The sequence below is a fragment of the Toxotes jaculatrix genome, chromosome 8 (genome assembly GCF_017976425.1).
Source record: "Toxotes jaculatrix isolate fToxJac2 chromosome 8, fToxJac2.pri, whole genome shotgun sequence".
In the NCBI taxonomy this organism is placed as follows: domain Eukaryota; kingdom Metazoa; phylum Chordata; class Actinopteri; family Toxotidae; genus Toxotes; species Toxotes jaculatrix.
The window spans coordinates 22,873,897-22,890,719 of NC_054401.1; the positions used below are offsets into that span (position 1 = coordinate 22,873,897).

The window sequence follows — 16,823 nt, forward strand, 5'->3', positions numbered from 1 at the left end:
AACTTTGGGAAAATTTAAATGAGCCAATAATGCGATAATCTGTGATAAAAGAATCACACTATCAACTCATAGTCATGTTTCCCAAGCCACTTTTCAAATCTTCAAGCAGAAGGATTAAATAGGCATTTAGTCTTTATTCTCCATTATCTGCAAACGTAGCCTGGAAGTGATTTTGTACTGTGTGTCTCTGCTAATCACATATCACTGAGGAAAGTAAATAGAAATCACCTGTCAGCCCCTTTGTTGAATATGGACGCGTGACCCATAACACACAGAATCCCAGTAACGCACTGAGAGGCCATTAATCCTTTGTGGTATGTGGGCAAGATGGAAACGTGTTACATCACAGACCCACCACTTCAACAGGACCCCTCACACGTGATTATTTATTATCATGCCTTTCTGAATTTTTTCCTCTGAGAACCTGAACTGAGTAGTTTTGGCAGAGTGAGAGTCAGCATGTCTCCACATGTCATCTGTGTCTGACATGCACATCAAACATGTCACTCCTTCTTCACACTGCCCCAGTTCAACCTGTCAGCCAGCAGGATGTTAGAGCAAGGCTGCCTCGGACTGTTACGGCACTACAACGCTAGTTATGCACAACTTGGCCAGTTTATATCAAAGTTGCTGATGGCTGCTGTTTTGTGCTGATACTCACTATGGTCAAGTTTTACCACTTTCATGTCATAAAAAGAAACACTACATAAACTTGTCTTTTTCCTCCAACCTTTGCCACGTTGAAAAATCCTGTGAAACAACTCTTTTACCATCATGTGACCATGAAACTTACATACTTTGAGAGCATGTTGGGATGGGAAAACCTCTGGCATGTATGTTAACAAATTTGTTCACTAATAGAAAATGCATAGATGAACAATTAAATGATAAATTAAGGATGTGTTAGGTTTCTTTAAGCTACTGCAGCTTTTGTCAGGAGCAAATGTCTGTCTTAAATTCATTCAATAAAATTTGTATCAAAAACACCCCTCAAATATTAATATTAACATTGAGGTGGAACTGATGTGTTAGGTAACTAAATGGAATAAAAACCCTGGATATCATAGTCAAAAGATTTAAACTATTTGTTTAAAATTGGGTTCGTACTTAGTTGTAAACCATCTAAAACATGTGTCAGTGATGCATAAAAACGATGAGAAGACGTTAGTGAAAACTGTGAGTCAGAGTTATTGGGTATTTAGTCACAGCATGAGGGATATAGGATGTGCACTGATGTGTGCGCTCATTTCTTTATACACAGTCATTACCACGGATGCCTTTCTCTATGAGCTCTGTCACACAGGAAACATGGCTGTCTGACTGCTGTCTTCATGTCTCTGTGCGTCTCTGTTATGTCATGCCTATTACATGCTACTGTTCATTCCAGTCACATGCTAAATCTCCTGAAGTGATGCCTTGCTATGTCCTTCGTGGGTTGTGTAAAGTTCAACAATCATCTCATAACCCTTTACTAAAGAGGGGCCCCATATGCAGGAAGTGTAGGTTGTGTTTTAAATGAGACTGGTATTTGAAATAATGTTCCTATATCAGCTGTATAATGTGTAACTAAACACATGTCTGATGGATTAAACTGCAACTAATGCCTGACAAAAGAGCTCTGTGAGCCTGCAGCCTCGATGATGATGATGATAAGGACCCACCTCTTTGGCACTCTTAATCTTCTCCAGGAAAGTGCGCAGCTCCCTGGTTTCTGTGTACAAAGCCCGACACACTGCCTGGTAGTGACTGGGGGCGTCCGATAGACTGGGTAGATGAGCTGTACACAGCTGAAGGGGAGACAGTGAAGAACAAAGAAAGAGACATCTCAGTTCACAGTTCACACAGCTGCATTTATTATGAACGTTACAGAGAAGTGATGGAGGAGAATTCACAATGGCTATCGATATCCATGTTATTTTTTCAGTAAATAAATGTGAACAGCTTTCTAAATGTGTGATGTGGCATGTTGGTGACCATACAGGTGCTATGACAGGCTGGCGTGGGTGACTATCAGGGTCCAGTCTGCACAGAAGAAAATGAAGCCATCTCACAGAAGCCAGCATGATATGAAATGTGATTACTTAGGTTAATTTGCATGCTGGCCTGTTACAGCCAACAGTGCTAAAACCCAACTGCTGGTCAAATGAGGTTACTCTTCTCCAGCAGTGACTCAGCTTGCTTTGGAGAGAACAAAAGGGACTGCAGGGCACTTCCTGTATCACAGCACATTAAGCTAAATTAAGGAATAAATACAGGTTACATCTGAAACATCTGAATCAACAGACTGTTGATTCAGATGTTTTCAATTTACACCAACACCACAGAAAGCCTTCTCGGGTAAACTTATCCCCTATTTTTCTCTAGTCTGGGCTAAACTGGGCCAAGTCTCCTCTGCACCTCAAAGATGTGAGACAGTTTTGTCAAACTGTGATGCCTCGCTCAGGGATCTCAGCGACACTGCATAAAAGCAAAATACCCACAAACATTTGCAGACTTTTGTAAACAACTGTTATTGACTGCTGAATACAATACACAAGACAGCTATGCCTGAGGTCAGCCAGGCTGCTGTCACACACACCCACACACACACACACACCAACAGCAGTGACAGAATATGTCCTTGTCTCTCTCTCTCTCTCTCTCTCAGAGGAACAGAAGGTACACTGGGTTAATGCTCGGCATGCTCTTGGCGTCCTTTTGTCTAGACTGCATTCCAGTTAAGAGTGAATTTCACTAAACACAGAAAATAATAGACAACCATCTCTCCGTAAGCTATCCTGCCCACATCACTTCATAAGTGTGGGAAAATGTTGTATCCAGGGTAAATGAATGTTATTGTTATTAATTTTCTAAGTTAAAATCAGTTTATGGGTTATTCGATGTCAACTAGGAGCAGTACAGTAGGACAAAAGGTAAACTGAGGGAGCACAGAGAGTGAATGGACTGAGGGGAAAAATACAGAGGCAAGGATTCAAACTGACAGCTAGCTAGACAGTGTGTGCTGCACTGCTCCGATGCATCTTCTTGGAGGGCAGTGTTGCTGTGTGTTTGCGTGTGTGACTGGGTTTGTGGTCATTATGTAAACAGTATGAGGCCATGTGAGGGCTGACACAGTGACTCGCTGCTCCATTGGACAACAGAGAAGCATGACTCCCAGCAAGGATGAGGCTGGTTCAGAGTTCAGTGTTCACATTTTCATTTTATCACACACAACGTTTCCTGAACAGTCAACCTCTAACATGATCTGTTCCTGGAATCCTGCAGTGCATTATGGTTCCTCAACAACTGCATTTCCATTTAAAGCTTTACTCTAGACTTTTATTGATGAGAGTGAAAAAAAGTAAAAAAAAAAAAAAAAAAAAAAAAAAAAGCTGTGGGATGTAAAATCAAAACAAAAGACACTAAAATGATGGATCAAAATGGCTAGCTAGCTAGCTATGGCACTTAGCTTAAGCTTAAACAGTCACCACGGGCAAGACAACAGCAGTAGAGAGAACCACAGTCACTTCCTCAGTTATGGTACCTACCTTGAGGACATCTCTGTAGCCGTGAACACTAGAGATGTCGTCAGGGTCATCCTCTCCCTCATCCTCTTCCTCCGTGGCCTCGTAACCTTCGTCAGGGCAGGCGTCAGCCATGTTGGTCATGAGGTCGATGAGCTGCTCCAGGGGAGGGCTGAGCTCCCTCTCCTCATTCTCCTTCAGCCCGTAGTCCAGAGCCTTGTAGATCATGATGCCCAAAGACTCAATCACCTGAGAGAGAACAAGAGACAACCAAAAAAATATTAACATGATCTGCAGTGTGCCTATACAGACTGTGACAGTTTTCCATATACACAATCATTTCTGCAAGTGTTACCTCCATTTATAATTATTAAAAGCAGATAGATATGTTAATAACTTACAAAGCACATTGTACAAACTGTAAGTAAAATCTACCTCATGGTATCTGACGATAAAAACTGATGTATGACCAAGGGGGGAGTTGTAGGTTTCAGCAGTGAGGATCACTTTCGCGTTCAAAAAGCTGCAGTTCCTCAGCTGCCGCTGGGGGCTGGCTCCAGAAGTGAGCAATTCTCCATTGACCCCAATGTTAAAATGGCCAACTTTACCGCCTAAAAAACATATTTACAGCCTGGTACATTTTTTGTTTTTGGTCTCTATTGATAGTTTCCACCTCCATGAACACTGTGAGGGGGGTGAATTTTTTTGTACCACAACTGTTTTAGTGTTATTTAGGCTTAATAAATTGGGACGTGGTTACGTTGAGTGACAGTCCATAGACAGGCACTGACAGTTAGCTCTTTGCTAAAGCATCGGCTGGGCTAGGCAGCTACATCCAGAGGCCTCCGGCTACATCCAGAGACCTCCGGCTACCTCTAGCGGTTGACAGTGTCCGTGTTTGTTTGCCAATGTTCGGATAGGTTTTTGTGACAATATGGCTTGTTGTAGTGTGGACTGTACTAACCGACCGTCGAAGGAGTCTGTGTTGTAGTTTTTTCGGTAAGTACATTTCTCACTATTTTACCTGGATGTTTGCACTAATTAGCATGTATTAGCATATTTTGCCGTTAGCTTGTGACTTAATTGCCGACTTATGGTCGCTGCTGATACAGATAGAGGACCGGAGCAGCTAATGTTAGGAACGCTGCTGCGGTGTGTTCCGTGCTCTCGGAGTCCGTTTATTGCGGGAATACTAGGCTACAGTTTTATTTCGTCTCATTTTTCTGTTTAAAAAGTCCGACATTACATGGACAGAGCAGCTCCGTCAGTCAGCGGCTGCTGTAACTGTAAGTGTATAGTGGGTGGAGGCAGCGGTGAAAACCGGTAAATATTAAATATTAAACATTTTAATATATTATCATCATTATTTTTATCGTTATCATTAATAATAATGACAATAATAATAACAACAATAATGTTTTTAACTTTTTAATATATTTTATCAATATGAAATGATTGTTTCACAGTTAAATAATAGGCTAGAAATAAATTTCCCCCCACAACTCCACCAAACCCTGCAGCTCCACCTAAAACCTCTCTATCTGAAACAGTCATGTTTAAAACACAGCAGCAACATTATGATCTCTGTCGTGTGGTGGATGTAGCTGCGTGTAGCTGCCGCTTAGCTTGTTAGCCTAGCTGATTAGCCTTAGGCTAGCGCTGTTGCTCCGAGCTAAGTGGCCGGGTTCTCATCCGGCTGACCCGTAGAGCAACCGCCTCTTCGTCATGTATGGAACGTACACTCCCACTAAAATCCAAGATCAGGCGCAGCTCAAATGCCCATGGTTTGGTCACAAAACCGACTCCCCGAAACCAATGCGTGACGTCACGGGTGCTACGTCCATGTCTTATACAGTCTATGTGTATGACTTTTACGCAAACAAGACACTCATTTGTGAAGAATACATCCTTTGTATACTATGTATATATATATATATGGATTGTGTGTCTTTGTTATGTAATATGACCCGATTTAGTGTGTCAAGCCTGAGCTGAACAGCTGTAATATGGTGACTCATGACTCAACAAGGGGTCACTCCGCTACACCTGAAAGGTGGCTATTATAAGTTATTATAAGTTGATACACATACTGTACCAAAAGGGTTAAAAACCTCAAATCACTCCTGCAGCATGATCCACTGCTGTCAGTTTGTTTGCTCGGTTCAGTGTTGGATCAAACTTCCAGCAGACACAGCACAACATTAGTATTCATTTGGACTCACACTTCTGGAAACACAACAAATGTAAGTTCAATATTTCTGTAATATGAACAAATATAAAGTATAGGCAACACATTTTACTCTCCAAGATAGACAGCTTCCATGTATAAATAGAAAAATAAACAGATTCAAACAGAGGGATTTTAGGTTTGCAGAGTATAACATCTGTGTGTTCTGTTTATTGGCCAAATATAAAGGAATCCTTCATTAAACCATGCTCTTGTTTTTACATCCAGGATTTAAGAGTCATCAGAGAGCAACAGCATTTCCATTATGATCTTTGTGGTAAAAAGTCTGGGAAATGGAACATGTGAGTTTGATGGTCTCTCACAAGGAGCCTTCCACCAGCACGTCAACACACTGAATCACTCTGCTTTCTGTGCAACCAATCCTTTAAAAAACACGATCACTGCTCATTATTAAGTGATAACTATAAGGATTTTTTAGAAAATGTGTCAAAATTGCTTTACTCCATAGCTGCATATTCATCAGCAGATGCTGTGCTCGGTTATAGCACTCAGACTGTCCTGGAAATGGAGAGTCATGGTGGATAAAGGCTGCAATGTGGAAGCCAAGACCAAAGACAAGAGTGGGAAATCACACTGGGGATTATTCTGCAGCCCTGAGCACAGAGAAAAGAGTGGAGGGAGACAGTAAATAAACCACTGAGGGAAAAGGAACTGTGAGAAAATGGGCAGTGGGGGGATGGAGGGAGAAATATAAGGATCAGTGACAGAAATGTATCAGGAGATGGAAAAAAGAGGCAGTGAATGAGATGCTGAAAGTCACTGGATCAGAGAGGTCAAGGAGGGCGAGAAACAGAATCACAGTGTGTGTGTTTGTGTGTGTGTGTGCTGACATGAAGATCAAGGGCTGATCGATGGACACTCACGGAGGGAGGAGGAGTCATATGAGAGATCAGTCCTCCTCTCCTCCCCATCAGTGCGTAAGAGATGGGTTTCCTCAGGGGGGAATGGATGAATGCAACCTCTTTGTCTGAGATCTACCACACCCACTGGTTTATGACACCGTGCAGACACACACACACACACACACACACACACAAAAACGCCTGCACATGCAAATACACCCCACCAGGGACCTGCTATAACCGCAAGCTGTCACTGAGAACCTCCCCAGCAGACAGCTCACGCATGTTGAAGAAAATGTGACAGATGTGGATTGTGCTGCCCTACCCAGCAGCTAATGGTTTTATGTGTTAGGCATGTGGATTTTCAAGCTCCTGTTTTTTATCTGCAGCTTTACCTGTCTATCTAAACTGGTCACACCTTCAAGAATTCAGTCAAGGGCTGAAACAGCATTTAATCTGCAGCTAGAATTACTACCTCACAGTTGTACGCCTCCACCAACCAGTCGAGTTGCAGTTTACATCCATGTCTCCCGGACTCACATAATCTGCAACTACTTGATTAAACAACAATGAATCATCATCACAGATGTTAATGTAATGAAAACTATGCACCATGTTTAATGTTCACAATAACTGTTCTATTGATAAATGACCATAAGGCATGAAACAGAATCTCTGTCTATGTTGCTGCTGTCACTCAAGTCTGAATGAGCTTAATGGAGTCATTTCCTATTCATTCTTCACAAATAATTAACTGCAAACTATGACTGATTTCAGTCCCTGTGACTGTGAGACATCTGAACATGAAGGCTGAAGCAAACACATCTCCATTCTTCTTTACAGTCTCCCTGACTGGTTCCCAGGCCTCCAGGCGACCAAGCAGAAATGATGGGATGGAAGAGAGGAAGTGGTGGGGAGAAGAAGAAAAAGAGAAAGAAAAGTGGGAGGAGGATGAAGATGTCAACCAAAGGAGATCATCACAGGCAAGAGCAACATCAAACAGTTTGGCTTAAATTTCAGCATTCTTGTCACGGAGACGGAGGTACGCTGGTCAAAAGGGCACAAAACAAAAACCACTGTGACGAACTCTGAAATGTTTTTTTTTAACATTTTTCCCCCAAAGCCTCTTAATCACTGCTGTCCTGCAAACAGCTTTTAACCTCAGCTGAACTTTTCATTAGTCTCAATGACTGTGGCTCCATGATAAGACAGATTAGGTTTAGTACCAAATCTTTAACCCTTATTTTATTCCATTTCTCACACTATGTCTTTATTGTGTGGATACATCTGCCATGACCGTTCTCTCAAAAATGCAGCTGTAAGTTATCTGCCTACTGGCTGCATAGAAAACTCTTCTTCAATTGCACACAAAGACGACACTATGTCACAATCAACAGTAACTGTACTACATGACCTCAGGTCTTAGGCCCACACACCAGCAGAATATGATATGACAACAGAGCCTCATGTTGACAAGAGTACATGTGATATCTAGCCTTTGTCTTAGTTTAGAACATTATGTAATACGGCTGTCTCAATATGTCCACATGTCTGCTACCATGCATTCACTGTTTGCAACATACAGTTTTCTACAGTTAAGTCCAATATAAGAATAAAAATGTCCACTGAAAAGACACTGTCTTGTGTCTGCAGGTGTATGAAGCTGGAGTACGCAGCCCATCAGCTTAGCTTAGCACAAAGACTGGAAATAGGAGGAAACAGCTGGATTGACTGTCCAAATAACAAAAATATAACAAAATCCACCTATCCACCTGCACTTACAAAGCTCACTAATTAACAGGCTGTATCTTGTTAATTAATCCATACAAAAATCAAAATGTAAAAACAAGTTTGTGGGTGTACAGGGTGTCGTCTCATTGATACAGCACCAGTTACTAATACACATGATGAAATCCAACTTCGTAAGTTGCAAGTGGTGCAAGTTTAATGAGAGGGACGGGAGGAGTAAATCCATGAATGAACGATGGGATGAGTCAGAAACAAGTTTGTGACACTGTCTGACTGAGGAAGGTCAGGGAGGATCACACGAGCAGACCAGGCCTGGAGATCTGGCAGTGGGACGTTATGGTCAGCAGTGGATACTTAGTGGACTCAGACAAGGACACCAGCTGTTACACACTGTGAATCAAAGTAGTTATCGTAAAGTAGCTTTGTGCCATTTTCACAGACTGAACACCAGAGCTAACTAAACACTAACAGAAATCTATTAGATCTATTTTGCATGCAAAAGTCTCCCATCGATCATTGTTAGGCAACCAGCAGAGAATTACCACAATCAGCACTAACTGGTTAGAATTAAAGGATTGTAGAAACAACGCAGGGATTTAAAACATTTATATTTCCTCACAGGGATTAGGTCATGGCAGTGAGAGTAAACAGGAACTGAGCTAAGTGCAATTTTACTAAAACAAAGCTTTAATAGTATGAATTGTGTTATTACAAAACATTATTTATTACACCTGGAATCTAGGATCAGTCCATCTGGTGCCATTTCATTTGAATTCTTCACAACACATCCTGGGTTTCCAAATGTGACAGTAACGAGCAGTGCAGCCTTTCATAGTCTCGTCCTTATGAAGATAAATTACGCACAACCCACATTAACTCCTGATCAATGCACTGAAATAGACTGCAGCTAAAAGTCATAAAAGAATAAACTGACTCTTTGTCTTAGCATCAATTTGAAGTTGCATCTCTTTGTTTGTAGGGAAGTTTGACACATTGGAAAATATTTTTATTTAGGTTTTTTGGTGAATAACTACAGCAGCTGAGAAGATTGTCACCATTCTCATGTCTATGTAGTAAATATGAGAACTGAGTCTAGCTCAGTCTTCATGCCACCTGTTCCCCTTGTTTCCAGTCTACATGCTGGAAAGGTCTGCCTCTTAATCTTTACTCTTTAACACATTCTATCTGGTTTGTTTAATCTGTACACAAACAGATAAAAACAACAAGATGACTGGGCCAGTGACTTCCTGCTGGTTACCTCATGGTAACAATAAGAGTCCAGGATGTCAATGGCCCCCACCAAAAAAATAAAAATAAAAAGCAAATCTAAGCACAAATTCTTATTTGCATACACATTTTGTGTACGGATTAAGCAAACAAGATCAAATATGAATTAGTGAGCTGGTGGGTGGATTTTTGAACTTTGGAGAGAGCCAGGCTAGCTGTTTCCCCTCTGTTTACACTCTTTCTGCTATGCTAAGTTAATCCCTTGCTGGCTCTAGCCTCATTTTGTATGTGTTTGCAGACATGTGAGCGGTATCATACCATTTTTTCATCTGACTCTCAGCAAGAAAGCAAAGAAGCATATTTGTCATAATAATAAAGTAATTAAGCAACGTGCTTAACTCCCAGCTGCTCCACTGAACCCTCACAGTGGTCAGCAGAAGAACTCAGGACTGAACTTTGCAAAGTCAGCATCATCCTGTCAATATCATCATTACATTAGTGTTCATTATCAGCTGAAAGCAAAGAATTGACTGAGTAATGAAGACTGACAGTCCACTTGTTGAACTGTCCACTGTTTATGTTTAAAAAAAACATTCCCATAATGATACTGCACCCTAGTATGAGTTGATTCATTGTAACAGAAAAAAAAGTGTGGGTTATCTCCTCTGAGGCACAAAGAAAGGCTGATGGAGATTCCTTTCTCAGATTCTTATGCCTGACTCCACCGTCGTGACCTCTGACTGTCATATGACTGACCGCGGATGCTTTGGTTTGCTGTCTAGCAGACGTAGAACTCACATAACTTCACGTACAGAACAGAGAGATCACTTGAACCGAAGAACGCACAGTTTTCCAGCTCTGTAGTTTCCCTTTGTCTCTCCTGCTCTCTTAGGAATCATAAAAACAAAAGTACATTATATCAGCTGAGGAAAGCCATCTACCAAACATTCATCACTCCTGAGTGAATGTTCTGTTTACATTAGAGAATAATCCCTTTCCAAACTTCAAAGCCATTCAGAGAGCACAGAGCATGCACAGTTAGACTCTGACGGAGGGGAATGGGATGAAGCATAATCCACACATTTCTGAGGTTGCCCCACATCACAGGACCAGGTGTTCTAGCTGGCACAGGTACAGGGGTCATCAGCTAATTTCCCACAAGAGGAAAAAAAGAGGAATGTGTAGGTGAAGAACAAAATTGTTATATTTGAGTGATTACACATAAAATTGCTAAAAATATCAGTGAAGTGCATTTAACCATAGCGATTATTAAGAGCCTTATGCCGTACCATGCCGTGCCAGGAGCACGGTTCATTGGCTCTGGTGAAAACAGCATCATCTGACATTCACAGCCGCATCATTTGCAAGAGTTCCCGCTGTTTGAAGCCATGTGCAAGACAATGTGTCAGCCATGGCTACACATGTGTTCCCGTTCATTCAACTTTGAGCTAATTCCACACTGTATGTTAGCAGAACGCCTCTGCCGCAGGATTTAACGCTGTCAAGCATCAAGTAGCTCGAAAAACTTAGCCAGTAGTTTTGTCAGCCAGTCTGTAACACACTGTATTGTGAGAACTCATTTCTAGTGCAAAGCTGCTTAGAGGGGATTTGTCTATACAGTTTCACATTCTCTGCCTCTACAGCCAACTGTGTGTATGTGTGTGTGTGTGTGTGCTTGAGTTATTCACTGACTGTCCATCTGTTATCGCAGCTCTATTACACAGCAATCAAACCCCAGAACTCCCTGAAAACAACTGCGTGCTGTCTCTAATGAACTGGGAAAAGATCCTCAGTCAATGTGCAACATCACTCTCACACACACAAAATATTTTCAGGCCAAAACCACCAGTTTCTGCAGACTAAAATTATTCCATCTACAAAATCTCTCTAAAAAAAAACATTCCTAAAATCTTTTTTCACAAGCTATAATGACAATTAAGAGCCGTTGATGACAGTACAGAGAGAATGTGTGTGGAGGAGGGACAATTTTAGGTAGCCCTTTAATTAGGTCCAAAACGTCTCCTCATCAAACGAGAGGCCTCGCTGTGTGACATTTCCAACCAGTCAATCAGAGAAGCCAGCTGGGAGCTCTGGGGCCGGTGGAGAAAATGACTGGGTGAAGGCGCAAGCCGAAAGACGGGAGGCGGAGACACACGCAAGGAAAGCATTTATCTGTCATGGCTCCTAAAAATGTGTAACCAGCAGTCAACATAAACACAGATACAGATACACTGAATAAGCTGTTTTCAGATTATCTGGCTTGTGGTAAACAGAGTTAAGTTCCACAGGACGCATTAAGATTAGCTTAGTCATCATGGGGAGTCCTGCTCAGCCTGTGGAAACAGTAGTATGATACATTCTGTAGCTGTAAGGAGTTTTGTCAAGTCTGGGAAAATAACCCTGATGGTTATTTTTTTTCCTGGGCTAGGGCTTGATGCTTTAAGTTTAGAACAGAAAACGATTTTGCATGCATTGCACACTGGCAGGGAGTTTGAAAGGTGCAGGTATTTAAGATGAGTTGGATTATGGGAAGTGTAGGATCCTGTGTTTTTGAACTTTGACCCATAGGGACTAAAAGTCAGAATCTTAGCTGCTGCAACTTCAAGAAAATTACATATAATATTGATATGAAACATGAGTCCTTGATAATCATAACATCAAGATGTTAGCAAACCTGATGTGACCTTGCATTGGAGACTAAATTTCTGACTCTTGGAATTGACTCTCTTGCTGCAAAGTTTTTCTCTGTGTGATGTTGTGTCTGGTCTAGTTTAAAACCAAACCAACTGCCTATTGGAAAAAAAAATACATGTGAACATGTTTCATTTGTTAAAGGTGTGAGATCAGCAGTGAGGGAGCCACAGCAGCTGCTTTGCAGGATTAACACATCATAAACCGATGGCTTATGACAGTTTCAACCACAGCGCTATCCGACACTGGTTGCACTTGGAATAATCCTGCAGAACGCCCACTCTAATCTTAATTCTATCTCTGTTGTTGTGACTGGCTGCCTCACTTACTGTAACTAGCTAATGTAACCAACTGTGGAAGGTAAATATTTAAAAAGGAAGTCATGTCGTTATTGTGGTTAAGCCTGCCATTTTCTTTTTGTACAACCATATATTTCCCTTCATAACTATCTTGTTAATTGACTGATTGGTTCCTTTCCAAAAACACTAGAGTTTCCCAGCCTGCATTCCCTAAGATTTCTTTTTTAAATCAACAAAAACATTGCAAATACTGCTGCGAAACTAATTACACCCATGTAATTCCTTCATGCGCCCAAAGTAGTCATTTTAAACATGCACATTGTTTTCTTTTTCCCACCTAGCAACTCGGTTGCATGTCAATAACACAAAGTAAACACTGCCAAAACACAGTAGGCAAATCAACACAAAGTTCTGGTTTAGAGTCACATAAAGTGCACACGTTACCATTTCCTTCATATTTGCTCTAATGTCCTCCATCACCCATAGCACATACTCTGATTAATTTTAAGGTAAATGTGGCCACATAATGTTCAAATCAGACATTGTGATGATGAAACACAGAGTTACAGTGGAGTTACTCACCTCTGCTGGTGTGCAGGGGCTGTATTTACCTGCAGGGAAACAAGAAAGCAGTGTTATGACAAGCAGCAGATGTAAGCCTATTCATAAAGCAGCTTACAAACATAAACGTATGTAAAGCTGCATATGTAACATTGTTCAGTTATGGTGTAGATATACTGTATGTATCGTTATGTATTCTCTTATTTCCAGAACCTTACACAGTTTTACACCAGGCCAGTTTTAATAAAAGCTCTATTTTGTTTAGAATTACTTTCGTAGTTTCCGTAGCATGTGACTGATGATGACAAAACTACTCCCGAGAAGCCACGACGCATGAATGTACTCCCTTCAAACAGAAGACCCACTTTAATGTTACTCCAGGCTACATCTGCCCAGCTCTTACTTCATGAGCAAACAGCTCGCTAACAGATGACCCTCTCAACAAACGGCTGTTTTGTATTGTAACACGCAGTAATGCAGCATCACAACGGCTCTGGAATCATCTCATGACCTTCACTTGCATCAGCAGGTCTGAATGCCATGCAGCTCTATGGTGCAGATGTGTGATGTGTGTGTCTGTGTGTACTTCAAACAGGACGAGCAGATAATCAAATGAGATTCCTTAATGATACTAAAACACTTGGGGGGGGATATCAGAAGCATGAAATTAAATCTATCAGTCTCAAGGCATGACACAAAAACATTTACCAAGGTTCTTAAAAGTGTCCTGCTTTCCTATGATGATTCAGATATAATGCAAGCAGATGAACTGCTGAATAAAATAATCATAAGCAGACGTGGTTTTGAACAGATGAGAGCTTTCCAAGCCCCATATCCTTAAAACTCTGGCCACAGATTCATCTGATTATTTACATCAGTGACCTTGTCTGCATTATACATGAAGAAGAGAGAACCTGTTTTAAAAACCATATCCAAATATCAAAGCAGATGGACACTGAACATCACATATTTTGTTAACAGAAGTGTGTGATTAGTAAGCAAGCTGAGACATACATCTAAAAGTAATGGACATTTGCTGGAAATAGCTTTAAGTAATGGATAAATGGTAAAAAGGCTAACTAAAAGTAATGGATAAATCTGTGTATCTGTAATATTTTTCACATTCACTGTGGCACAAACTGATGCTGACAATATGTCCATTTGTGAAACAGTAACGTGATTATTGAACCAATATTTACAAAAACCAAACGTGACATATTTGCATAGACTGCAAATACGAATGCCACAAAACATGCTGAACTATAACAGTTCAGTCCGGTCTATGTGCGTTTTGCATGATGTGACATAACATGAGCGACAGAGGAATAAAAGCCCAGACTCCCCTCTCCAATGGTTGCTTCCATGCTCCTAAAAATAGCCCATTCATTCGAACCATATAGAGCTACAGGCCACAACCAGCATCGTCATCCCAGCTGTGCCTCTCAGATCTGCTCATAAAAGTTGATTAGACAAAGCATGAACTGCATTTCTTTTCTCAAAAGCCATAACACTGACTCAGCAGTGATCTGGATTGTGTGCTACATTTTAGCTGTGTTAAGAGCCCGTCCCTCAGGCCCTCAGGTAGTCCATTACACACACAGATATATAGATAGGCATTTAGTCAGTCTGCTCTGCACTCTGTCAGCAAATGTGATTACAGTAGAAGATCAACATGCCAGGTCTCGGTCTGACAAGACACCATAATGTGTTTGCTTAAAGTACGTGTTATCATTCACAGACACACCCACTGACTGAATCAACACACGGCATACAGTGTCAACTGCAGAAAAACTGTAACTCTCTACCATATGAGACTAAAATTATCATAAAACACAATAAAGTCACCGTAAAAGTGCTGCATAGTCCCTAAAGGGACAATTTCAGAATATTCCAGTGATTTTTTTATTTGGCACACTCTGCTGCCACACATTTCCCTCCCTGGGATATTTTCGGCTTGGCAAAAGAATTACTGTCATACCAGCAGGGCTCTAACTCCTCCTCCTAACTTCTCCTCATTTTTATAGCAGTGAAAAACAGGGGCTCCTAAGTCACAGGTGGTTAGGAACAGTTGAATCAGGCCATGAAAATACAGAAGATATGCAGGAGTAAAGCTCTGCTCCATGAAAACTAATCACAACTCTTTTTCTCCTCACAGATACGGGCATCAATCAGCTCACACCTTGATCAAATCAGTGCCCACATTTCAGCTCGCAGCCTAATCACACGCTTTAGTCAGATTAAGCAGAACGAAAACCCCTGATCCGATGGGAAGTGGCAGGCTTTTAATAAAAGATGAAAACACATGATACACACATGCCTTCAGAGAGGAGGACATAATGAAAATTCAGTGGAAACGCTACAGTGTGAGGAGCCATGAAAGTGAAAGCAGCAGGGGTCTTTGGTGGGAGAGGAGGTATTTCTTTGTTTATCAGTTGTTGTTGTTTGTTTTTCAGTCATGTTTAATGGAGCCTTATACACTGGCTGCAGATTAGAGTAATCCTCACATGAAATGAAGCACCTGATCAGGAAAAACATGTAAAAAAAAAGCCTCCACAACTGTAGGCCTATGCATTTTATTTATAGTCATACTGTTGAACTGTGGCACCACTATAATGCTCCTATTACATTGTTGCTTACACAAGTGTTGCTGTCTGTTTTTTTGGCCTAGCTTCTCCTCCTGGAATTTATTTTCGGTCTGTAAGTTACAGTCTTTTACATAAGGACAAATACAACATATCAGCTCCATTATTTGTAATGCAAGTGATGGCATGGCCTACATCCCAGCAGCTTTACGTGCACTCTGTATTGCATAATATTTTACCTTCACAGCCCTGGTGTTCCACCCTCACAGACCCATCTTTCTGTACCCTAACATCCCCCGGTCCGGATATCCTCCTCGGAGAAGCCGCAGATGATGCTCCGGCGACGGCGGAGGAGCTCCTCCTGCTCCGGTGTCCCTTCGCCAGTGTCCTGCAGCACTGGTAACACACCGCCCATGCCTGTTCCTCATTGATGGGCTGGTTATAAAGCCTCAGTATCTGCTCCAAAGACAGCTCCTCCGCTCCTGCTTCCTCCGTTAAATTCATCGTGTGGTGACGCTGCTGCTGCTGCTGCTCATCCCGGCGAGTCGCTGCAGCAGCATCCGTCAGCCCTCCGTGGTCCCCGCATCGCTGCTCGGCCATCCTTTCATTATCTCAGCGCAGGAGGCCCGATGACGAGAACAGGTCCAGGCCAATATGTGAAAGCAGACCTGGAGGCATTGACGCTTCCCTCCGGTTCCCCGGGCAGCAGGAGCAGCGAGCGGCGCACCGAGGGTCGTTTCCGCCCCACGCTTCGTTCAGGTCTCGGTACCAGCAGTCATAAGACGTGTGTGTTTGTGTGACTGTGTGATTGTAGCCTGCACAATGAGTGTGTGTGTGTGTGTGTGTGTGTGTGTATCTCACATCTCAACACAGCAAGCCAGGCTCACTCCTTCATCACATGATCTCTCTCTCTCTCTCTCTCTCTCTCTCTCTCTCTCTCCCTCTCTCTCTCTCTCTCTCTCTCACACACACACACACACACACAATCTGGGCTCTAATCTTCCTGCACACATTAGTAGTTGGTACCTGATGGGAGCTGGAGGGTTTTACAGAATAAACATAAAGTGCACACATAGTGGGGTTAAACTGTTGACTCTGTATTATTTTCACTTTATTTAGAT

The 16,823-nt window shown here is 41.9% G+C and overlaps 1 protein-coding gene across 1 annotated transcript in view; it reads right to left on the minus strand.

The window, feature by feature from the left end:
• The window catches only part of spire1b (spire-type actin nucleation factor 1b), a 31,778-nt gene extending 15,277 nt beyond the window's left edge, over positions 1-16,501 (minus strand). The window contains exons 1-4 of the mRNA XM_041045371.1: positions 15,942-16,501; positions 13,142-13,170; positions 3,528-3,752; positions 1,662-1,787 (exon numbers count right to left, since the gene is read on the minus strand). Coding sequence (XP_040901305.1) covers positions 1,662-1,787; positions 3,528-3,752; positions 13,142-13,170; positions 15,942-16,302 — 741 coding nt within the window. The 5' untranslated portion in view covers positions 16,303-16,501. The remainder of the gene's footprint in view (positions 1-1,661; positions 1,788-3,527; positions 3,753-13,141; positions 13,171-15,941) is intronic.
• Between the last annotated feature and the right edge of the window lie 322 nt (positions 16,502-16,823).